This window comes from Carassius gibelio, chromosome A22 (genome assembly GCF_023724105.1).
Source record: "Carassius gibelio isolate Cgi1373 ecotype wild population from Czech Republic chromosome A22, carGib1.2-hapl.c, whole genome shotgun sequence".
Taxonomy (NCBI): Eukaryota; Metazoa; Chordata; class Actinopteri; order Cypriniformes; family Cyprinidae; genus Carassius; species Carassius gibelio.
In genome coordinates, this window is record NC_068392.1 from 10,375,164 (window position 1) to 10,399,954 (window position 24,791).

Genomic DNA, 24,791 nt, shown 5'->3' on the forward strand with positions numbered 1-24,791 from the left:
TGCAATAAAGCACTGAACAGTCTTAACGTTTCTAGACCAATCTTCAACCAAACCACAGGCTCTGCTCTCCATCACAATGCTAACACCCTCAAGATGTGGCGATAACAGAGACCCTTTTAAAACCAAACATAACAACATAAAAAATTAACAGCTCACTCTCTACATTAACCTTAAGCAAAAACATATAAAACAACTCCACATTCACTCCTAGAGTCTGAAGCAAAGCATTCTGGGAACTAGAACTTTATAGAACTGTATACAAATCAAATAGTTTTCTGAGTAACAAAAGTGTAGTACACAAATATTACAGATTATTATTATTATTAAAATAGCATTAGATTATAATCAATAAATTGTTGTACATTAAGTAAAGTAAACTAAAAAGTGTGAGTTAGGACGTAGACCAATACCGAGATCCAGCCAAGTACAGGACGTCACTTCTCAGACATTTCAAGACCAGACAAACAGTTTGGTGCTATCCAACATCCATCATGTTCAGTTGATTAAAACAAGCACCGACCAATGCCAACAGATGTTACACACTTATCAGAAAAAACACAACAAACCTGTCTGTTACTCTTTTTTAGTGTCACTAAGTGAAGTGTTAATCAGCCTTAAGAGATCTAACCACATAGACACGGTGATTCAGTTCTTCTAACCTCTTGATCTCCCACATCTAATTTGAAAAGAAACAATAGGAATAGATTACATTATACATGGGGTAGAATATTCTACTCTCATTAAGACCATGAGTTAAGACCTTTAAGACCTATCTTTTCTACTTCAGTGCAAAATGAAAGCCACATCAAGGTGTGATAAAGGAAGTATGATCTCTATTGGGTAGCTAAACCAGCCCATTTTGCATTAAATACCACCATCAACACTGAGGAGATTGTGGCATTTGGACCAGTCAGATACATACTGCTATAAAAATCGACTCTTCTCTAATTAATTCATAGAAAAACCTTACTTTGAATGAACACACACATACTTCAAGTAATTGTGTATGTTGTTGCTGTTCTTGTACATTGTCTTTTTGTCTTGTGTACTGTTTTATGCATGCTTATGATATGAACCACTTTTTCATGTAATCTTACCATGTTTAGTATCTATGAATTAATCTTCTGATTAACTAAATGAGAGTTTATATTATATTTTGTTACCTATGCAACATATCAGTGTTCTAAGAATCCTTGTTAGTTTTTATAATAACTTCTGATCCAGTTACTTATGCAAATTACCAGGCTTTCATACAAAGGGGTTGTAAAACTCCCCAGTATTTCCAAACTCCTGCTTGGAATTTCAGCCTTTCTCAATGGACAAGCCCTTCCTAAGAAGTGTGAACCGTCTTAGTGTAACCCCTCTCTCTCGGGTCCTCTCTGACGCTCCTCGCACTCGTCTGTCGCTATTGCGTCTCTTGAGATCGGGGAGTGAGGTTTACCTGCACAGCACTACTCGCTGGCCTCCGTTACACTCACTCCCCTAAACCTCACTCCCATCCGGGTCATGGCACCAATGTAACCCCTCTATCCCAGGTCCTCTCTGACGCTCCTCGCACTCGCTCCGAGCAGGGCTCAAACCCAGGTTTCCGGCATAAGAGGCGGTGCACTAACAAGGAGGCTAAATGGCTACAGGTACTAGCGTCTGTCGCTAGTGCGTCTCTTGAGATCGGGGAGTGAGGTTTACCTGCACAGCACTACTCGCTGGCCTCCGTTACATTAGACTGCTTAGTCTTAGTCTTAAAAGGCTCACACTCAGTTACGCCCTCTCTTCGATCTCTTTTCCTTTCTTCTGCTAATAGAATGGGAGCTAGAACTCTCTTGGACCCCTAAGTTTGTGCCAGGCCTCGTGCTTTGACTTTCCATTCACCAAAGATCTTAGGATCTCAGCTGATGTCTCTTTCAGCTCTTTTCACTTTCCACTGGGAAGGAACTCACAATCACCATAGAGTTAGAACATCTTTGGAATGCATCACTCTTCAAAACCGGAAGAACGTGATTGCGACTCCTACACCACCGAACCTCCATACCATCAAGATGTCATCAGAATCTTGTGCACACATTACATGAGTTACTGATTCTGCCTTACAAATCAATGTCCCTTTATGATTCCGATTTTGCTAGATGCATGAAAATATTTTCTGTGGCCACAGAAATATCCTTTCTTAGAGTTGATATGAAATGACGCTAAGGGTTCGCTGGACGAACCGATTAGTCGATGGCAATTTAATTCTGCTACAGTTAGATACTACTGGCAGCTCATATAAATAAATGTAATTAATAATAATTAATTGTAATTATTTATATGCATTTCCCTTCTGAGCTTAATTTGCTACAAGATCTTCAGCACTGCAGAGAAACCTGCCAGGAACAGCATCTATTGCATTATGTCTTTTATATGTATGAAAACTGTGTAATTTTAATGTTCATATTATGGACTGTTTGCTCTATAAGTTGATCTGAAAGAGCATTTAGTAGAGTCTAGTTTTAATTCAACCAACCTACACTAATTTTTATCTTTCCTTTCTTAGCATCTGTGCAAGGGGGTATAGGAAATGGTACAGAAGCCAAACCTCATTCCAGACCAGACATGGTTTAAAAAAAAAAAAAAAAAAAAAAAAAAAAAAAAAAAAAAACACAAATGCGGTGGCTTCCTTGTATCTGAACAGCTTGTCATGACTGCTGCGCACTGCTTTGAATAGTAAGTTTTTTTTTTTTTGCTTATTGGGGTGGGGGGTGGTAGTCTGAGCCAAAGATAGACCCATACTGTTGCAAAAGGGTCTTAACTTTGTAAATGGCACAATCTATAACAGTATGCAAACAAATGGGTCCACGACTCCAAAAATCAAAAAAAAAAAAAAAAGATCCTTATTGGCATTGATATGGAACATTTCTTTGCACAGAAGGTTTCTTTAGATTATTAAAAAAGTCTTCACAAGAAAAAAATATCTCTTTTAAAACTGTACACTGAAGGGTTCTTTGGGGAACCAAAAATGGCTCTTCAAATGCAACGCTTTTGAAATCAAGTTTAGGGAATCTGACAAAAGTTTTTGAACACAAAATGTGCTTTAACTTAAGCCAAAGTTACGAGCTAAAGTTGAGCTTTGAGCATGAGCTAAAGCTTGTGGCTTTGCAATGGAAGCATCATAGCAAAGTATAAACTTACATTAGCATGGTTTCAAATGCATATTGTTTTCAAACCTAAAATGTCTTCATTTATGCATGTTTTCTTCCTTATCTTGACAGAGGAGAGAAGCTGACAGTTGTGGTTGGTTTCTATCACATCCACCCTGGGTATGAGTCTAAAAGTATGCTAAATGACATCATGCTACTTCAGGTAAATGACTCAGCTTAGGCTTTGCAGAGCAAACAGAAATAAAACAATGGTTTTCATATCATTAAGCAAAACTAAATTATTAGGAACCGAAAAGTATCATGAATGTCATACTCCCTTGGGCTTTGTTAACATTGTGCACACAATGATGATTTAGTTTCACATTTGATAATAACGACTGACAGGTCAGTTCATTTTGCAAGTGATAAAATACTTTAATTCAATCAGTGCTGTCAGTATCTGGTGTACATTGTCTCCCACACTAACAAAGTGATTCAAAAGCTACTTGAAACCTGATTTGACTGTTCAGACTGAGATACATTGTGGATTTTAATTGGATTTCGCAACGCATACGGGTGCTTCTCAATGAAATAGAATGTCGAGGAAAAATTCATTTATTTCAGTAATTCAACTCAAATTGTGAAACTCATGTATTAAATCAATTAAATGCACACAGACTGATGTAGTCTAAGTCTTTGGTACTTTTAATTGTGATGATTTTGGCTCACATTTAACAAAAACACACCAATTCACTTTCTCAACAAATTAGAATACATCATAAGACCAATAATAAAATAAAAAAATACAAAAGAAATTAGTGAATTGATGGTCTTCTAGTTTACTGGTATGTTAGTTTACTGTACATGTACTCAATACTTGGTAGGGGCTCATTTTGCTTTAATTACTGCCTCAATTCAGTGTGGCATGGAGGTGATCAGTTTGTGGCACTGCTGAGGTGGTATGAAGACCAGGTTTCTTTGATAGTGGCCTTCAGCTCATCTGCATTTTTTGGTCTCTTGTTTCTCATTTTCCTCTTGACCATACCCCATAGATTACCTATGGGGTTCAGGTCTGGTGAGTTTGTTGGCCAGTCAAACACACCAACACCATGGTCATTCAACCAACTTTTGATGGTTTTGGCAGTGTGGGAAGGTGCCAAATCCTGCTGGAAAATGAAATCAGCATCTTCAAAAAGCTGGTCAGCAGAAGGAAACGTGAAGTGCTCCAAAATCTCTTAGTAAAAAGGTGCTGTGGCTTTGGTTTTTCAAAAAACACAATGGACCAACACCAGCAGATGACATTACACCCCAAATCATTACAGACTGTGAAAACTTAACACTGGACTTCAAGCAACTTGAGTTTCAACTCCACCCTTCACCAGACTCTAGGATTTGGTTTCCAAAAGAAATGCAAAACTTGCCATCATCTGAGAAAAGGACTTTGGACCAATGGCAACAGTCCATTTGTTCTCCTTAGCCCAGGTAAGATGTCATCAACTGGATCTCTATGCCAAAGAAAAATAAGGACATCAAAACCAAGGTAAAATGCAGTATTGCAGGAAGGAAACCACCAAATGTGCAGCAAGTGCTATGTTTATGAAAGTGGATGTCACCATCATTAATGTAAGTGAGTGAAGTTTGATTGAAGTGACCGATGGTGATTCATGGTGACCCATACTCAGAATTTGCGCACTGTACATGCACTCCCCCCACCTACCATTCCTGCCAGCTTGAGACTCGAACTCACAACCCTTGGATTGCAAGTCCAACTCTCTAACCATTAGGTCACGGCTTCCCACAAGAACATATTGTTCTTACTTCCCAAGTAAGAAGTACTGATGTGTGCAGGTTGCAGGGGGGGATTTTGTCAGGTGGAAAGAATGTTCTGGACAGATCAAAACATTTCATTCATAGCCTGTAACTTTTAGAACTTTTGTCAGGTAGATTCTGGAGGACCCTTGGTGTGCAATAATGTCGGTGTCATTTTAATTCAACAAGCTAAACAACTGTAACTTACCTAAACGACCAAATGTCTACACCAAGATTTCCACATTTCTAAGTTGGTTTAAAGCTATTCTTGAAGATGTGAAGCAAGAACTTGATTAATAAACATTTTATCTAAACTATGTAGTCTGTTGATCATATGTGTGGTTTCATTATGAATTTATTGAAAAGTTTAAGAAAGATGGTTTTGTTCCTTCTCTGCAGCCTTGGTTTCCTGTGGGGGCTGAGCTCATCACACGTGGTCAGAGACCTTGTGAGAAACGATCTGGTTTGCAGAGAAATTTTAAATAAAATTTTGATGCATATGCAAGGTTATGAGATTCATCACAGCCTCTCTTCATATGCCATTGGTCAGGCAGCTCTGCCCAAACTCACACCATTGGTTGAACCACTGTTGCTCTGCCCAGTTGGTCAGGGTTTTCAAAGCAAGTGAGCAATGTTTTAAAAAACAAAACAAAAGTGTGTGTACCTTCCAGGTAAATCCACCTAAAAGTGTACCATTTATAGAATTGAATGGAAAATTCACTAAATAAATGTAATTTACTGACCCTTGTGACTTTTTCTTTCTGTGGAAATTGTCTATACAATGGACAATGGGGGCAGTCATGGCCCAATGGTTAGAGAGCCGGATTTGTAACCCAAAGGTAAAAAAAATAACCCTTTTTTGTTACATAAAATAAAAAAGTTATACAGGTTTGGAACAACTTGAGGGATAGTAAAAGATGACCTTTATCATTTTAGGGTAAATGACTAGGAAACCACATTTTAATATAATAACGTTCACATTTTACATTTAATGAGCAGAAGAAACATCCAGAAAATGTTGTGGTTTTCTCTGAAGGGAGGCCTGCTCTTTTACTTTGAGTAGTTTAAAAGTCAGTGACACATTTTCAATGTTCCAGTAACACAATGACACACTTCACGATTCTGCTCACCACAGATGTGACCTCACTGCTCATCACAGGTAGCTTCTTTCATTAGCAATCCTTAATCCTTAATGCAATGAATTTGGAGGATTTCTGATATCTCCTCAATATGTTCTTACAGCTGTACATTTGACAAGGTAAGTTGTTATAAATAAAAAAGTAGCCATAGCCATCTTGTAGCCATATTCATCACTGAATGAAATATACAGGAGGACAAGCTAAATGGGCATTACCGCCGCGGCAGTGACAATGATGGTTTTTAAACGAAGATGAAAGGACAAGTAAAACATCAAACATCAATAGCATTATATTATAACATGTTAACATCCTTAAAAACCATTTTAAAATTTAGACCTTTACACAAAGTCTTACTCCATGCTATTGTCATTAAACAGTCATTACTAGGTGTATGTATATATATATATATATATATATATATATATATATAAACAACCCAGAAATTTTTTTTTACGTTCTAATCCGTGTGTGTGTGTGTGTGTGTGTGTGTGTGTGTGTGTGTTCCTATATATACATGAGCAGCGGTCTACTGTGGCATATTCTTACTCATTATAATATTTTTCCATCGATACTGAAACACATGTGAACCACAAAGCCTATTTTACCTAATAAATAATAGTGTAGCTGCTAATACGCAACATCACGAATATGGAAACGTTTGGATGTGTCCAGAATAAGAGAGGTAAACCCAAAAGGTAAGCTAAGTGGATATACTGTATATCAATTTATTTTATTTACTTATTTATTTCGTATTTATCCAATTTTTTTCATTGCATATGAAAATTTAAGAATAAAATAATCCTCCTACGGTGACGATCGTGCACCAGGAAAACACGAGGAGAGGGAGAGATCCAATAGCAGGTACGTTTATTTGACAAAAAGGGTAATCCAACATAAACAGTCCAAGGAGACAAACAAAACAAAAGAGGGAACCGGATGGAACGGAACGGGAACTCGGAGGACGAGAAGGCAAGGGTAAGTCTCGAGAGATGAGAACATTAGTAACACGAAGGGTAAGGACTCCATACAAACAACAGGGAAAGACAGGTATTTATAAGGAGACTAATGACAATAGATTGCCTGCACCTGGTGCAATTAATTGGAGTGCAATTACTGTGAAGACAGGAGCAGACTAGAGGAATTATAGTGCCTATGGTGAAGTGCCTAAGGAGAAGTGAGCTCACTAGTGGACACCCAGGAAAACAGAGACTGACAGCGTGGCATTACCCCCTCCTCCACGGAGCAGCTGCCAGATGCTCCACCTGAAACCAAGGGAAAACCAACAGATAAAGACACTAGGAGGGAGGTGGAGTGGCGGAGGACTAGGGGGAGGGACGGAGGGCCAGAAAACATGATACACAGAGACAGGAGAACCAGGTAGAATGGGGAAACAGAGACAAAACAACCAGGTAAAATGGGGAGCTTAGAGAAAATATAAGCACAGGCTCAGGCACAGGCTTGACATTTATCCTGCTTGAATTTGTTCTAAGAAATGCACATAACTTCCTAAATACCAAACTTTCATCTGTGGATATTAAATATACTTATGCTCTGATGCGCTTGTTTGATAACTTGTGTATAAAGCGCCACTCAGCGGTCAAAGGCTGCAAATGCACTTTATACGTTACGTGGTACGTGCGGCGGTAAAAAGGGCCTTTTGAATGTCTACCTGTTGTATAAGCTCTTGTTCCACCGGAGGAAAAAAAAAGTCTGACTGGAATGAGTAAATAATGATTGATGATTGAACAATTCAGGGAAATTAGTTCGACTCCCCTAAAAATCTAAAAAGATATGATGTGATTCACAAATTTATACTAAAACATAAAAAATGCGGCAATGACATAATGCTTCTAAAGGTAAAGAAACACCTGTTTAGTTGTGGAAAAAAAGCATCACAACACTTCCACCAGTGCTGGATGATATAAACTGAATGTAGGAGTGTGTTTGGTAATAAATGTACAAAAGAGACACGGGCAGGTTGTCACAATTTCTTAAGTGCATAAACTATAAGAGGTTTTATGACAATTGAGAAATATAGTGTGTGACAACTAGCTCCAGTCTCATCTTCATATAAACATAGTTTTGTTTATTTTTATTAGGGATGTTCCATTGTTCTATTAAACCTCATATTTACATATATTCTTGCAGGGTGATTCTGGAGGTCCGCTGGTGTGCGATTCAATAGCGTTGGGCATCATCTGCTTCAGCACAAAGTGGTGTAAATATCATGATGTACCAAATATAAGAGTTTTGTGTTCACAGCACTTGCAAATTATGCTTAAACATATTAAACATTAAACAATACGCACCAAATAAAATGGTTTTGCTGAAGACTTGTGTCTGTATTTTCACAATGACCATTTCTGGATGCATGCAGATTGTTGTTTTTGAGAAAAATTACCTCAAAATGTCCATGATTTTGTGTAAATTATGAGTTACAATAATAATGCATTAATACAAGGACACAATACAATATCAGTCCCTGGCTCGGTTGGAAGAGGTGAGCAAGAGCGGGGTTCAGTTATATATAGATCAGTGAGTGTGAGCGCTAACCGCTCCAGAGTGCAGATCCTAAACGTCCTATACGAGCTTATTGCATTCTTTTCTGTTAAAAATAACAGTGGACAGTGGTTTATGAATGCTGATGCCTAAATAATTTGTCTGTTTGTGTATTCAGAGCCAGTGAGCAACGGACTTTCATAATAATAATAATAATAACAATACACTGTGTTAAAATAATTATACGCATTAATTAATGCTTTAACGTGATAATAATGCATATATTTACATATACATCTATACACTTAACAAAATCGTAAAGGCAACACTTTTTTTATTCCCAATTTTTCATGTGCTCAACACAAAGATCTAAGACTTTTTGACCATATTAGCCCTGTTCTGTCCACAGTGCACTGGCTCCCTATTAAACATTGGATAAATTTTAAAATCTTGCTTATTACTTATAAAGCCAACCCTCTATGGACACCTTGGCAATTGAATCACCATTGGCTAGTAAATATTTTAGTTAGTTCGCCAGACTAATTTTTTAAATTCTCTTTTAACATCAGTCAGTCAAGCTTCATAATAATCAAGTATTATTTAACATAACTTAAGTTATTAGAAGTAAATTTGATAAGCATGTGTGAAGGCATATTAGTCATTTTAACTGAACATTTTAACTTGAGAAGTGGTTGTTTTTTCTGTGATTCAATGTTTCTGACAAAAAAAAAACTGAAAAAACTAACAAAAATTCTAATAATAATAACTATAAAACACACTAAGGATTACTAAGGATTAATGAGCTGCTGGATACATGAATATTAATCAGGTTTTGTGCGTACGCTTGAACTGATTTGCTGAAATCAACACACTGGCTGTTCTTAAAAGCCGAAGACTTCCATAGGAACGATGTTATTTTGACAGGAAAATACAACAAAGAATATTGTTTAAATGTAGCACGTCAATTCTCTCTCTCTCTCTCTCTGTGTGTGTGTGAGAAAGCAACGGCGATTTGTGCGCCTTCACACTAGAGTTTACGGTACATCAAATACAGGTGCGCTGCGCATCCACTGCATGAACTGAGAAATATCACAGATTGCTTGAGAGAGAATGAACTCTGAAGCGTTCAGTCAGAGAGTGTTTGTGAGTGAAAATATAGTGAAAATATATCTGTGCAAAAACTTACACTTAGCCTCCAATTAACACACTGGCGAGTAAAATCTACATCATTAGAAGAAGGACATCTACGTTAATATTAGTCTGTTTTACTCTCATTCCTTGCAGTCACCTGGATCCAGTATGTATCCAGACCAGATGGTGGATCAGCACCTAGAAAGGACCTCTACATCCCCGAAAGACGGCGGAGACCAGGACAACTAGAGCCCCAGATACAGATCCCCTGTAAAGACCTTGTCTCAGAGGACCACCAGGACAAGACCACAGGAAACAGATGATTCTTCTGCACAATCTGACTTTGCTGCAGCCTGGAATTGAACTGCTGGTTTCGTCTGGTCAGAAGAGAACTGGCCCCCCAACTGAGCTTGGTTTTTCCCACTCCCATTTTTTTCTCCATTCTGTCACCGATGGAGTTTTGGTTCCTTGCCGCTGTCACCTCTGGCTTGCTAAGTTGGGGTCACTTTACAGCAATATCATTGACTTGATTGCAAATGACTGCACAGATACTATTTAAACTGAATTCAATTATGGACTGCCTTTAACTGTCATTTTGCATTATTGACACACTGTTTTTTCTAATTAATGTTGTTCAGTTGCTTTGACGCAATCCTATGTTTGAAATTTGTTAAAACGCTATAAAAATAAAGGTGACTTGCCTTGACTTTTTCTATGTACATAAAAGACCTATTGCTCTCAAATATTGTTCACAAATCTGTCTAAATCTTTGTTAGTGAGCACTTCTTCTTGGCCGAGATAATTCTTCCACCTCACAGGTGTGACATATCAAGATGCTGATTACTATAAATATTGCTCTGGTGGACACTGGACATTCCTGCAGTCAGCATGCAAATTGCATTTCACAATTAAAAACACAGGATTTGACATCCTATTCATAAAAAGTGGCACATTTGTTTGTGGTACATGTTCTGTGCCGTATAAAATCTAACAAATTCACAGCCTATCCATTTATCTATGTATACTGAAAATAAGCCATGACATTGCTGCCAAAGAAATTAAACTGAACCTGAAAGATATCAGTTTTACCAATATATGCTGGAGAAGATCTTGTATTGAAAGAATATAGTGCTCCTGTAGCTCAACTGGTAGAGCACTGCGCTAGCAAGCAAGCAAGCGCAAGGTTGGGGGTTCGATTCCCCGGGAACACGATATGTAAAAATTCATAGCCTGAATGCACTGTAAGTCGCTTTGGATAAAAGCGTCTGCTAAATGCATAAAATTAAAGAAAGCAAAACATATTTGGAGTAAAGTAGCAAGTTCTGCATCTTGCGTCATCACTGAATGTCAGGATGTGTCTTGTGGTAGAGAGCTGTATAAATGACTGGTGGTCGTAACAGCAGCGCATTATGAAGATGAGTGCGGCGTATGGCCTGTTGCTCTCAGTTGCACTGACGAGCTTTATACTGACTGGTTAGTAAAATCATGCTTAACTAATTATAAAATGATAACTGAATTGATTTCTTGTTATCTCAAACATGCATCTTTATTTGCTTAGGCACATTTGGAGCTGATATCATCAATGGCAAAAAAGCCAAGAAGAACTCCATGCTGTACATGGCATCAGTGCAGATTAATGGAAAACACACATGTGGAGGATTCCTGATCAACCCCAGCTATGTGCTCACAGCCGCATACTGCGATGAAAGGTAAAGCCAACTCTTAACCTGGAATATGTTTGGTGTTCAACTAAATGGTTTACTAATATGCAATTATGTTCATAATATGAATAAAGTGGTAACATGACTGTGATCCTGGGCACCCACAACATCAGTCCACAAGGAGCAAATCTGAAAAGATATCCAGTGCAAAATAGACATAAGCACCCATCCTACAAAACTGCCAAAACTGGGAATGACATCATGCTTCTGAAGGTACAATGTTCATCCATAAATTTAGATATATTATAAAATATAACAATCTTATTATTACATATAAATGTGAGTAAATACTAACATTTTATTTTAAAATTTAATAATACATAGTTACATTTTAATTATAAATTAAGTAATTAGATTAAACAAACCATTAATGGTAAACACAAAAACAACACTTTTCATTTGTGAAATTTTAGTTGTCCAAGAAGCTGAAAACCGGCAAAGGTGTGAAAACCATCAAAATACCGAGCAAAGACAAACCCCTGAAGCCAAAGACCAAGTGCCAGGTTGCAGGATGGGGTCAAACTGAAAAGGAAAATGTGGTGAATGATCTGCTGGTGACAGATGTGTCACCTATCAACTCCTCCACCTGCCAGACAATGTGGAAAAAAGAGAACGTGGATCTTCCCCAAAACATCCTGTGTGCTGGGGGTTACAAGACCAAAAGTGGTGGTTGTCATGTACGTCTAAAGCAATATTTTAGAGAAAGTTCCTATTCTGTGAGTCTATATTGTTCTGAACTCAATAAAAATTGTGCCTGGAATCAATCTCAAATTGTTTGTCATTACAGGGTGATATGGGTGGACCGTTGGTGTGCAGTGGGACAGCAGTGGGAATTTTCTCTTTCGACAAAGGACGCTGTGACTACCCAAATGTTCCCAATGTTTACACTGAAATTTCTAAATTCAGACACTGGATCAAGGAGGTGATTAAAGGAGGTGCTTGATGCTATGAAAATGCATTGTTTTGTTGTGCAGTATGTCAAGCTCAGCTTTTAAGATGTCTTGTAAATGCTAGCTTTCAAACCTTTCAATAAAATGGAGAAAAGAAACACAAAAAACAATAAGCAATGGCATTTTTTTCTTTCTAAAGCGCCACTTCAGAGAGAGCGAAACCTGTTAGGGGGCAGTTTAATTCTCAACCAGTGCTAAAGTTCACCACCGCATCCTAAGTTGCACAATAAAATTATAAAAATCCAGAGCAAACACAAACCCCTGAAGACAAAAATCAAGTGCCAGTTTGCAGGATGGGGTCAAACTGAACACCACATCCTAAGTTACACAACAAAAATATAATAGCACTGCGTGAAAAAAAAAAAAAAATGAGAAGACACTTACAGGCTTTAACATTTTTTTACGTGAGAGCGAGAAGAAATACATTTCTTCAGAAAGAGCATCTGCCATCACATTAGTTACTCTACAATAAAAGTTCTCATTGTGGGTGACGATTTCATTGTGTCTCATTGTGGGTGAAGATCTCAATCGATCTTTAAGACGTCTACAACCTACTTTTCAGATGAATCATAGAGATTGTGACCTTTTATGTCCTATAAAGGTGTCCTGTTTATTTTTGAGTGTAAATATATCTGTGCAGCTTTCAAAGACACTTTTTAAGACCGCACAATCAAGAATCATAGATAAATAAGAAACTAAAGAGTTTCTTCTTTCTGTGCGCGAGCTCCGAGCAGAACTGGGACTTGCAAAGTACATTTTGGACTTCAGGTGCATCCGTAAATGGTCAAACACACAATAAAATATTTTAAAATATGTATTTTTGTCATCACAAGTCAGTTATGTCTTTGTGAATGTAAACTGTTGGGAGAAAATAAGAGAGGTGTCAGTATATTAGACAGGTGCATTAGCTCTTAAAGTGACAGTACCCTGCTGTTGTCTATATCATTAATGTTAATCAGACAACAAAAGAAAAGTGAAAATTGCTAATGCTCTTGACTGTATAACTTTTTGAGCTTTAATAGAAATCAGTGTATATCTCATTAATACAGTTTTTTTATTTTTTATTACTTTATTACATTGTGGAATTTCTTGCCTGAATACCATTGTTAGATATACTTATTAGAAAAATTGAAAGCAATATTTATATTTGTATCTCTTCTATTGATTTGTTCTATTGCTTGTCATTTGTGTCTTTGTTTTAAATATTTACTTGCCCTCTTGTAAGCTTGAGAAACTTTTTACTTGTAGCAGTTATGCTAGTGGGGCATACTAGATTTAGCTGCTCGGTAACTTGCAAAACGTTCTGCAAAACCAACAGGAAATGCACAAAACAAAATATGTTTCCAAGCACATACATGTTCTTTAATTAACATGTTCTGGTAAGATGACACGTGGCCACTGCAAAACTTTCAAAATGAGTCAAGGCATGCAGAAAAGTGTTTGGGGTCTATCTTGACATGAAAACAGCACTGCTCTGTGGTAAAGCTGAAAAGTGTTACTAAGTAATGCTTTCATGTGGTTAGACTGACTCCAAGCATTATCTAGTCTTAACAAGCTTTAAACAAATAGTAGTTGTTAGCAAACACATTCACGAAGAAGAACTTCATCAAATATTTGACATGATTTATTTTACATTATACAGAGCTACATGGGACTCTAAACTATACAAAACTCAGTTGCAGTCCTTTTGTGTCTATATAAAAAGGGTGAATTTTGGATGGATCGAGGGGAAGATCAATGACAAAACAGAACATTTCCAGAAAGAGATTTATCAGATAAATAACAATATACATATAGAACACACTTCTGTTATGATCTTCAAAATATTTTTGATTCATCTCAATGCTTTACAACTGTATTTTTCTGTTACCAAAAAAAAAAAAAAAATTGGTTTGCACCATCACTATCCTCATAATAATTCAATTTTTTGTTCCACAATGGAATTTAGTCTATGATATAAATGCAAGGGAAAAGTTTCTCCAAGTGTGTTAGTATTATCATCCACTGAAATATTTCGAGAGCATCTTGTACTAACTTTAAAGTTCTAAATGCTCATTTTGTGAGGTCTTTAACATATTGGAGGCCTTGTTTGGTGTAGTCACTAACTGTAGACGGGGCGATCGATAGGGCATGGATAGACTTCTGGACCCCTGAGTGAAACAAAAAAAAAAAAACGGAGCGATCACAAAACTACATTATATTCATACGATATATATATTTTATTCACATCATCAAACAGATAATATACAAGCATTTTCACCAAATATACTTTACCTGAGTTCCATGCATCCAGTGGTGAAAACTCAATTTTGGGTGTGGCAGGAAGCTAAAATATAGTACCAAACCACAACAAAAACACTTTATGATAAACTGACTTGAAACAACACAGGAAAATACTACACGGACACCACCATAAGAAGTATTCTGGTCAGCATTACACATCAGTCACAAAATTACACATTCAAAAGTTTGTGGTCGGTACGATTTTTATTACGCTTTTAAAGTCTATTTCGGTCACCAAGGCCGCATTTACAAAATACGGTAAGAATTATTGTGGATGTGTTTATAATTTAACTATATAATTATAATTTAACTGTTTTCCTATCTGTTTGTATTATAAAATGTCATTTATTCCTGTGATGCTAATATGCTGATTTGGTGCTCAAGAAACATTTCTGCTGCTACATTTTATTTATGTATTTTTTGTATGTTTTTTACACTGTCATATATTTTTCATGATTCCTTGATAAAAAGTTCAAAAGAATTTTGAAAAAGAAATCTTTTTTTATCATTTTAAATGATTTTCCTCTCAATTTTGATCAATTTAACACATCCTTGCTGAATAAAAGTATCAATTTATAATTTAATTGTAACTTTTGAATTGTAATGTACTCATTTCTCACAGCTTTTTAAATAAATGTAATGTATGGTTTGGTTGATGACTTAAGTGATGTCATCTATCTTTTTTTAAATAGCAGTCACAGGTTCTACTTTTGGTTATATTAATACTCCCAGTTTTAGGACTTTTCATACCTCAAAGCCAAAGTACTTCACCCACTCCTCCACAGCAGGTGGGATGGCAGCTTTAGCTCGACCCAGTGTGACAGATCCCTCTTTGCCATCTCCAAGAAGACCTGAATCATACGCGACATATATAGCGCCACCTGCGATGGTCACTTTTGTTGCAAGCCTGAAACACACATCAACACAAATACAGCCATTCAAAGTCAAAAGACCACATTGAGATAAACAGCAGTTATTTACAAAATACTTGGCTTATAATGACAAACGATTATCATTTTAATTAAACTTAGATTCGAAACACAAAGCCAATATTTCATATTTACGTTACACAGCTAGCAAATTAAGTTAGCTCCTCTTAATCTAGCATGAAGATAGCAATTCAAAAACATGATAATTTAATTTATAACTAATATAAAAATTATGAAGCTGCACAAATATGTCATTCAGCATAACTCCCAAGTCCAAACAGACAACTGTAAGCTAACTGCTAATTAGCTCCAACGCAAAAACATTTTACGTACTTCACTACAGGCAAAATCTTGGCAGCCATGGTCCTAAAAGCAATAGTATGCTATTAAGCACAAAACTGTGAAATAAAACCCTACTTTACAATAGGTTTTTGCCCTAACTTGACAGCGAACTTCACTGACAAGGGCATTAGCGCCTGCAGGACGAGCTGAAAGCAATAAAGCTCGTTTTGAATGCGGTAAGTTAATAGTTTCAGAATCCGCACTTTCGACAAATAAACGTCGGAAATATAAGGTTTTTTTATATGTGTTATATGTAGTTTAAAAATTCAGAATAATTAAAAGTAAACGATTGCAAGTGTTACTTTAATAGAAAGTTGGTATTATTTATTCGATGAATGTGCCGCCATAATTACTCATTGCTGTCAGTCGTTTGTGGTTTGTTTCAGTATCATCAAAGTCCATCTAAGTATTCTATAATCTTTGGTATTATTAATTGTATTCATCAATAAAAATACTAAATTTAATGTAACGTAATACTGAGTAAACAGGATATCTTTTTAACTAAAATAACAAGTCACTCACCCATTTGATCGTTTAAATTAATCTAATAACCATGACTTATTTATTTATTTATTTATTTTTCTAGCCATCATGTCATTGTGTGACACACATACACACACACGACAGAAAAATCCCAACCTTATTAAAACATAATTTGAAATAAAACAAAAACGACTGCTAATACCCAGGACAGAGCGTATTTATTGCTCCACATAAATCGGATTGTACTTTGATATGGCTCCGCCTTTTTCACACACATGATTCGGTTCTGCTGGTTCTGTAGTTGATCAGTTCAACTTCGTATTTCTGTAAGCTGTGCTTCTTCGTCTTCAACAGATTTCCTCAAATGAATCTTTTTGGCAAGTTCTTGTTGCTGTGCAGCATAAGCGTCGCTTTTATCGCGGTTCGATGGAGCGCTCCGTCATTTAATGAAGGTGAGTAAGACCTCCTTTCTGTTTATCCACGTGTGCTGTAATGAAAATCTATATTAATATTATCTATAATACCACATAAAGACACGTGCAATTCCGATGATTAGTCAAACCAGGATTTAGGGGAAGACTAAAATAAAATAAAATTATATATATATATATATATATATATATATATATATATATATGTATATATATATATATACACACACACACATACATATATATATATATATATATATATATATATGTATGTGTGTGTGTGTGTGTGTGTGTGTGTGTATGTGTGTGTCTTCAAATGCATAATACTACTTAAAATAGTTTTTGAAGTAAACTTTAAATTCTACGCTTATACATTTCATCACTTTAATAGGATCAATATATATATATATATATATATATATATATATATATATATATATATATATATATATATATAAAAAAAAAACACACAAACTGACCTCCATGAATTGGTCCATTCATAAGTCTTAAAATAGAGTTGATTTTTGCACTTCATCTCTCATTAAGGTCATTGGAAATTGATTTTCTGCATTTGGCAATGTGATCGAAAATCCTTGATGTCTAACATGAACTTGCAAGTTGCAAGATGATTATCACCACATATTTGTTCATGTACAGTATGTATAAATACTGAATATTGTTGCCAAAACCCCCACCAAGAATCAGTCAAGGTTTTAATTTATCACGCCACAATGGCATTTATGCAATTAAGTAAGTCTGACAAGCAAAAAGAGCATCTCTGCCCTGCAGTAGTTGTACTACAAACCTTGTTTTAACCTCAAATAATTACTGTCACCGCAGAGCCTTTGGTGGTGTACAGAGATACAGTTTAATATGACTTTCTACCCACAATGGGTGTGACTAATGGGAGAAGGCCATACATAAAATGTTTTTACAAACTGGTAACACTAGAAAGCTTAAAATACAGGATTTGTCATATGACCTTTATGAACATTAAAAACACCATTATAGCATTGTGAGACACTTTTATGCAATAACTAGGCTAGACTCCATTGCAGCTTTCAATGGCCAAGGATTGCCCAAGAGGCTACCTGAACCTTTTGTTCAGCATCATGTTAAGTGGCATGAAAATGTTAGTCGGTGTCCCTACAATGAACTTCACATACTTTTGAAAATCCAGCTTTAGTTGATCCTACTCATTGTTACAGTTGTAAACAGAATGGCTTTCTTCCTCCACAAGGAGGTTTGTAGTCACAACGACTTTGTTTCCAGGCCATTAAAGACACACACATCTCTTGGAAATCCTGTAGAATTCAACCAATAAGATGACTTTCGATTTTTGGGCATGATACTGCATTCTAAAAATGTGGTGCTCAACTTGAGACCTTTTTTCCCCCCGTTCTGGGTGAATGGCCTCATAGTCAACATCATACTATGAATTGTGTCTTTTTTTTAGAGTCCTTGAAAGGTGCCAGGGTGCTGGTGACCGGTGCCAGTACTGGCATAGGTGAGCAGTTGGCGTATCACTATGCCCGTTTAGGAGCCCAACTGGTTATCACAGCGAGGAGAGGAAATGTCCTAGAACAGGTTAGTTGGGTTTCTCTTCTTTCGTTCATCATTTACATGATCCGAGGATATATGAGTGCTTCACATGAGTCATCTCAATTCAGGTTGTGAGCAAGTGCTTGGAAATGGGGGCTCAAAGGACATTGTTCGTCCCTGCGGACATGGCAAGACCGTCCGATGCTGACCATGTGGTGCAGTACGCCATCGAACAGCTTGGGGGTCTGGATTACCTGGTTCTGAACCACATCGGGCCCAGTCCATACGGAATGTGGGATGGAAATGTGGAGCACACACGATGGCTGCTAGAGGTACCGAATCACAATGAAAACCATTTGTATTGACAATAGGATATTTGATCCAAAATCAACATTCTGTCGTCCTTTCAAAACTGTTATCTTTTAATTCAGTGAAAGTGAATACCACTTGTAGCCTATTTCCAAAAATGACACATCGAGATTTGACACATTTATTCAAATTTTTGGGTGAACTGTACCTGCTGGTTTTGATGCCATATGGTGTAAAACCAACAAATATATATATATATATATATATATATATATATATATATATATATATATATATATATATATATATATATATATATATATATATATATATATATATTATAACTGATGAGTCACTCATTCGTTTCTCCTATAGGTGAATTTTCTCAGTTATGCAGAGATGACGCAAAAAGCTTTGCCAGCCCTTGAAAAGAGTAAAGGGTCAATAGTTGTTGTTTCCTCCCTGCTGGGTGATTAAAATCTGACTCCTTCCACACAATTGTCACTGGTTTAACAAGCAAACAGATGCTGGAATAACACTTAACTGTTTTCCACAGGAAAAATATGTGGGCCTTTTGCTTTGCCGTATGCCGCAACTAAGTTTGCACTGAACGGTTTCTTTGGAGGCCTCCAGCATGAGCTAGCAATGCAAAAAAGCAATGTGTCCATAACCATCTGCACACTGGGCCTGATCGACACAGATAGCACCATGGAGAAAATCAAGTAAGAGCAAGCTAACATCAAGATCTTTGGTTGTTTATGCTGTAGAATGCCCTACAAATCAATTAAAAGTGGACTCGGTTTCTGCTAATGAAATGCTTTGACAGAAAGAAATGAACAGCAGGTCTGAGATCTATAGAGGAGGGGTCATTTAATGGGATTTAATAAAAAAATGTTATTTTATGAGTGACACAGTTGAAAAGGAATACAACGAGATAATGAAGCGACAGAAATTAATGAATAAACTTCATGCCTCCAGGCCTAAAGATGTCAGTAAGTGCATACATACCTACAAACAAACATGTGAAATGTGAACAAAAACAGACTGCATTATCAAATTTAGCAGTGTTTAAAACTGTAAAGTTTAAGTTTTTGTCTAGTGGAACTAGCTCAGCGCTAGTCTCTAAAGAGCATAATGTCAGACAAAGTCTAATTTGTGGTCATAAACAGCACTTATGCAACTCAAACATTCCATGTCACTCATGACCTCTCAAGTTGCAGATAAAAGGCTGTTTCTTCATATCTCTGATGTGCTTAATGCAGAGATTACATCAACATAACCGCCTACCCTGCACACGAAGCCGCCTGGCACATTATCAAAGCTGGAGCGTCTCGCCAGTCTGAGGCCTTTTACCCCTGGTACACATTCTACGCCTGTCTCTTCAGGGATTGGTTCCCATACTTCAGGGATCAAGCGATTCAAAACTCCTACACATATGATCCTCAAGTTAATAAGGATCTAGTTACTGGTAGCTGAAAGTTTCATGGATCTATGTGTTGAGCAGAGCATTAGCGGTTAAAGCATGTGCTCTGACACACCAAACCCTGGTGCTCGGGGTGAGAGTTCTCACCAAAAATAAAGCTTTATAATGAAACAGGTTAACATTCAACCTGCTGAGAAACATTTTATGGAGCACTTTATCAATACCATTTGCTGTTTAAAGAGTTTAAACACTTTGTATTTTATATCTGTTCACAAACAACAAGCACGTTTTTTGGCAGAAACGGTTTGCAAAGGGTGTTAAAACCATGGTTCATGTTATTATTCAGTATGTGAAACAGCAGATGTCTGTGTAGACTAAACTACCTCTGTAAAGCACTGTGAACTTACCTCATGTTTTCTTATCAGTGACTAGCGCTAACGATATTTCTACACGACCTGTTGTCAGACTCACTCAACAATAAAGATGTTCAGATAAAAGCTTGTCTCTTGAGTTTTATTGATGATAAAATCTAACATTTACAGCGTACAGCGTTAGATAATGTGAGGTTTCAAGACATTTTAATGATTTCAGACAGAGTTCTGTTTAGCATAAGTGTCTGAGTTGTAGCACTAAAGGAATTCTGCAAATCATGTACCTGAAGAACACAAAATCTGTGCTGATTAACAAACTACTATCACACTTCTTAGTGTATTATCACAATCCGTAAGTTAAGTTTAACCTCTAAAGAATATGACTATTTGCACCAAACTGAATACATTTGGATGTTGTAACACAACATGTCCGACAGAGGGCAGCAGTCTCTTGATAGTAGCGACAACAAACCCTTTCACCGTCTCAAAAGTTTGACCAGTAGGTGGTTTTGATAATATGACCGCCAAGATTAAGAATTTTCTCATCTGAGTGAGTCCTTCATTAGAGAGATAGTACTCCACATTAATTCCCTGCAATTATCATGGGTGGGTCATGACATACCAAATTCACTGAAGAGCTACATGAACTGAAATCACGCCAGGCTGTATCAATTCCCATGTACTTGACTGGATTTAAGAGGAGAAATCCAAGCCAGAACCTCCTCCTAATTAACATGGACTGCCTTACGCATTACACATACACTATCTCTTTTTACTCACACTTTCCCCTTCTCTCAGACACACACCCACACATACCCGCATACACTCTCGTGATGGGGCCTCCACGGGGAAGGAACGGGCCCGTCTGGCTGGGATAGCAGCCAGGAACACCTGCAACAGATTAGAGCTCCTAATGCCGAGCAATAAATCCCCCACACTCTCCAGCATCACCATGAACATGAACTGAACTATCTATCTATCTATCTATCTATCTATCTATCCAGCAATGACTGATTTGAGGAATAATTGTTCTTATGAGTCAGATCTTGTAATGAATCACTCGATCCAGGTCATGAAAACAATCTGAACAGTATAATGATTCATTCACAAATCATATTAAACCATTCTTGATTCAACACACCATCTAACTAGGCATCGATTTAGTTAGATTTGTTAGACAAAAACATTTCCATGTTATCCAAAAGTCTTCAAAATAAAATCGTAAGAAAAAACTTTGAAAGGGTGATACGTGCCCTTTTTTTCCAGACACATCCTGGCAAGGATTTCTATATTGACTAAAATACCCAGGTTTTGGCTTAGTTTGCACTGCACAGACCGATCAGTGTTATGACATCAAAGTACCATGATCACACCTTCTCACGTGCCACGATTGGCCGATCATGTACAATGGCTGCACGTTATTGGTCAAACTGCTTTTCGATCAGTATTCGAACATTAAGTATGAAAACTAGAAAAATAACCAGTGGGTCTGGACCCAGATTTCCTGTTCACTGCATGTGAGAAAGCACTAGTCAAGCGATTATATGCTGGAGGGTGTGTGTGCAGTTAGATGAAAAGGGTGTGTTAGCCCACCCTCTAGCCTCCTAACCTCCCTCTCTCCATGCTTTTCAAAAAGCACACAATGGTTGACACCTGTGTCCTTTCAGAGCGGCCACTGTTATTGTTTGCCCACACAGAGGGGAGGAAGAGGCCACAAGAGCTGTGAAGCGGACCAATGTCGCAGCCCTTTACCTCCCTCCTACTAATTAGGACAATTCACCCAGACCCACCCACACACACACACGGAGCAGTGGGCAGCCATTTATGCTGCGGCGCCCGGGGAGCAGTTGGGGATTCGGTGCCTTGCTCAAAGACACCTCAGTCAATGCATTGAAGGTGGAGAGAGAGTGCTGTACATTCCTTCGCCCCACCTACAATTCCCGCCAGCCTGAGACTCGAACTCATAACCCTTGGATTGCAAGTCCAACACTCTAACCGTTAAGCCACGACTTCCCCATCCACCCTATACAACAAAATTATTGTTGTAATGAGTCTTTACAAAGAATCATTTGAACCAGTTCACAAAAACATTCCGAATGAGGCATTAATTGTCTATTCATCCATCCATCTATTTACCTATCTATCTATGTGGACATAATATTTGGGTTTATTTGTTTTGTTTAGGTTTCCTGCTTGGTACATGAATCATTTGTTTGGCTGTCTGTTGGCTTGTATTTGTGGTGATGTATTGATTAAATAATTAGGGGGCATCTGCCTTGAGTCTGAATATGTTTGTGGGCATTATTTCGGCATGTTTTCTCCCTGTTTCTGAGCTTAATGAAGACCCATGAACAAAGACAAATCTTTTTGTACCCTAGCACCTTCTCTTTCCCCCCTGTTTTGGAGGTAAATGGGTGGCAGGGTGGGGGTTAGATGAATTCTTCTTTCTCTCCCCGTCTCTTTTTCTCTATAAAGGAGAAAGACCAATTAACAAAGGATAAGAAGTGAACCGTAAATACCCTCAACAAGGCCCAGCAAGAACAAGAACTGGCTTTCTCTCTTTATCTCTCTCTCTTTTCCCCCATCTCCTATCCCCTCCACCTTTCACAAAGGGAAGGCTCGGAGCTTACAAAGTGCCAATTAACACTGAATGTTTGGCCCTTGCGCTTCCCTTTCAAAGCCGCTGACAGCGATGGTGTCTGGGTTAATACCGAAGGCCTGCAAAGAATTATAATTCTCCTCCTTTGCCCCCCCAACCTGCCCTCTCCTCCCATCCTCAATCCTTTTATTTTGTTTCCAGTGGGGTGGTTTTACAGTTCAATGCACGTTCAAAAGGTGATATAAGATGACTTTTCAAAGAATTTTGTTTGGAGCAGAAGAGAGGGGAAGAGTAGGGGTTGACATTGCAGTGGGGTGATTGGTTAAATGATGCCATTCAAAATGTTTTCCAGTAAATGTTTTGCAGTAAATTACCATTAAGAGATCATGTGTAATCTGGACATTAAAAAAATAGAGGTAAATTTGTTGTAACATGACAAATGTTCCAGTGCACTGGTAGGATTTTGCGATGGAGAAAGGCCTTAAATTGGCCGACTACCTGATCAGCGCCCTGACTACAGAGCTAGGGAGCTGATTGAAACACACCCGAGATTACCGGTATGAGCACATGAGCTCAGAATGCTCTGACGTAAGACATTTAACATTTAACCATACCATTTAACAGACGTTTTACCATAACATTCTGATGCAGACGACGCATTTACATAGAGGTGTGCAGTTCGGTTTGAAGTCGTCTATGGCCCTGTCCAAAATGGTACACTTCATGTGCACTTTTCGGCCTTGAGGACTTACAATGGTGCACTTGTCTGTGAGTTGTGTTTTACTGGTAAAAAGATGGAACAACTTATATATATATATATATATATATATATATATATATATATATATATATATATATATATATATATATATATATATATCTTTTTACCAATGTATATATATATTCAGTAGCACATATCTAATGCAGGCTTCCATGGGCGTGACCCTGGTTTGGGTCATTTTGGTCTGGGTCGTATAGCAGTGGCAAGGCTGTTTCTCTTCTTTACCTGGTCTCATAAATCAACAGGCTAAATAAAAGAGAGGGCAAATGAGGTTAAACCCTGCCCACGTCTCCAGTCTGGACATCCTTCACAGTCAATGGGGGATCAGTTGATCATCAATGAAGATCACAGTATAAAAGGAAAGTGTGACCTTAGATCAACCTAGTCTAGTCTTGGTTCTAAACGCATTACGTTTTTGACACTGACAGTGAACTGCAGAGTCTGTAATTGTGGTGATCATGACCAAAATGAAAAGGCAATTGCTTTAGGTTATACTTTATCGGGTGAATACTTATAATGTAGAACACCTAAAATGATTTTTCAGAGAAACTCATACTTTTAAAATATTAAACTTGAAAGCTTGTGCTCAGTGAATAAATGTAAATATCTCATTATATACTCTATATTTTTAAAAGTATTCTTAACATATGACAAGGGCGACTAGGTCTTCAGTGCTGGCTTCAAAGAGACAAAATGTGCATTTTTCCCTCCTCTTGCATCTGTTTTTGTCCCAGGGTGGAATTTCCCAAGTGTGTGTTGTGTGAAGCGCTGTGTCTGCTTGTCTGGGGCCTAGCTGACCTCTTCAGGAAGGTGACGAGAAGACAGAAAGAGGCTGAGAGAAAGACAAAGCTACAGCCAGAGAAAGAGGTTGGCCGACAAGTGTAGTTTGATGTAGTGAATCATGAGACAGTATAAAAGGGTGATGTGAAGGTCAGG

The 24,791-nt window shown here is 37.5% G+C and overlaps 3 protein-coding genes across 3 annotated transcripts; 2 read left to right on the plus strand and 1 right to left on the minus strand.

Moving 5' to 3' along the window:
- Nucleotides 1-11,025: 11,025 nt before the first annotated feature.
- LOC127942671 (granzyme-like protein 1) lies at nt 11,026-12,658 on the plus strand. Its single transcript, XM_052538540.1, has 5 exons — nt 11,026-11,164; nt 11,250-11,400; nt 11,487-11,625; nt 11,826-12,089; nt 12,200-12,658. Exons 1-5 carry the CDS (start codon nt 11,101-11,103, stop codon nt 12,353-12,355), a joined length of 774 nt encoding a protein of 257 aa, XP_052394500.1. The 5' UTR covers nt 11,026-11,100; the 3' UTR covers nt 12,356-12,658.
- A 1,310-nt stretch (nt 12,659-13,968) lies between these two features.
- LOC127942681 (MICOS complex subunit MIC13) lies at nt 13,969-16,076 on the minus strand. The gene is made up of 4 exons (XM_052538554.1): nt 15,908-16,076; nt 15,396-15,552; nt 14,637-14,688; nt 13,969-14,512 (listed from the first exon to the last, which is right to left on the minus strand). Exons 1-4 carry the CDS (start codon nt 15,934-15,936, stop codon nt 14,415-14,417), a joined length of 336 nt encoding a protein of 111 aa, XP_052394514.1. The 5' UTR covers nt 15,937-16,076; the 3' UTR covers nt 13,969-14,414.
- A 584-nt stretch (nt 16,077-16,660) lies between these two features.
- Nucleotides 16,661-20,601, plus strand: LOC127943212 (hydroxysteroid 11-beta-dehydrogenase 1-like protein). The gene is made up of 6 exons (XM_052539452.1): nt 16,661-16,851; nt 18,287-18,417; nt 18,501-18,704; nt 19,057-19,150; nt 19,238-19,403; nt 19,944-20,601. Exons 1-6 carry the CDS (start codon nt 16,764-16,766, stop codon nt 20,155-20,157), a joined length of 897 nt encoding a protein of 298 aa, XP_052395412.1. The 5' UTR covers nt 16,661-16,763; the 3' UTR covers nt 20,158-20,601.
- The last annotated feature ends 4,190 nt before the right edge of the window (nt 20,602-24,791 follow it).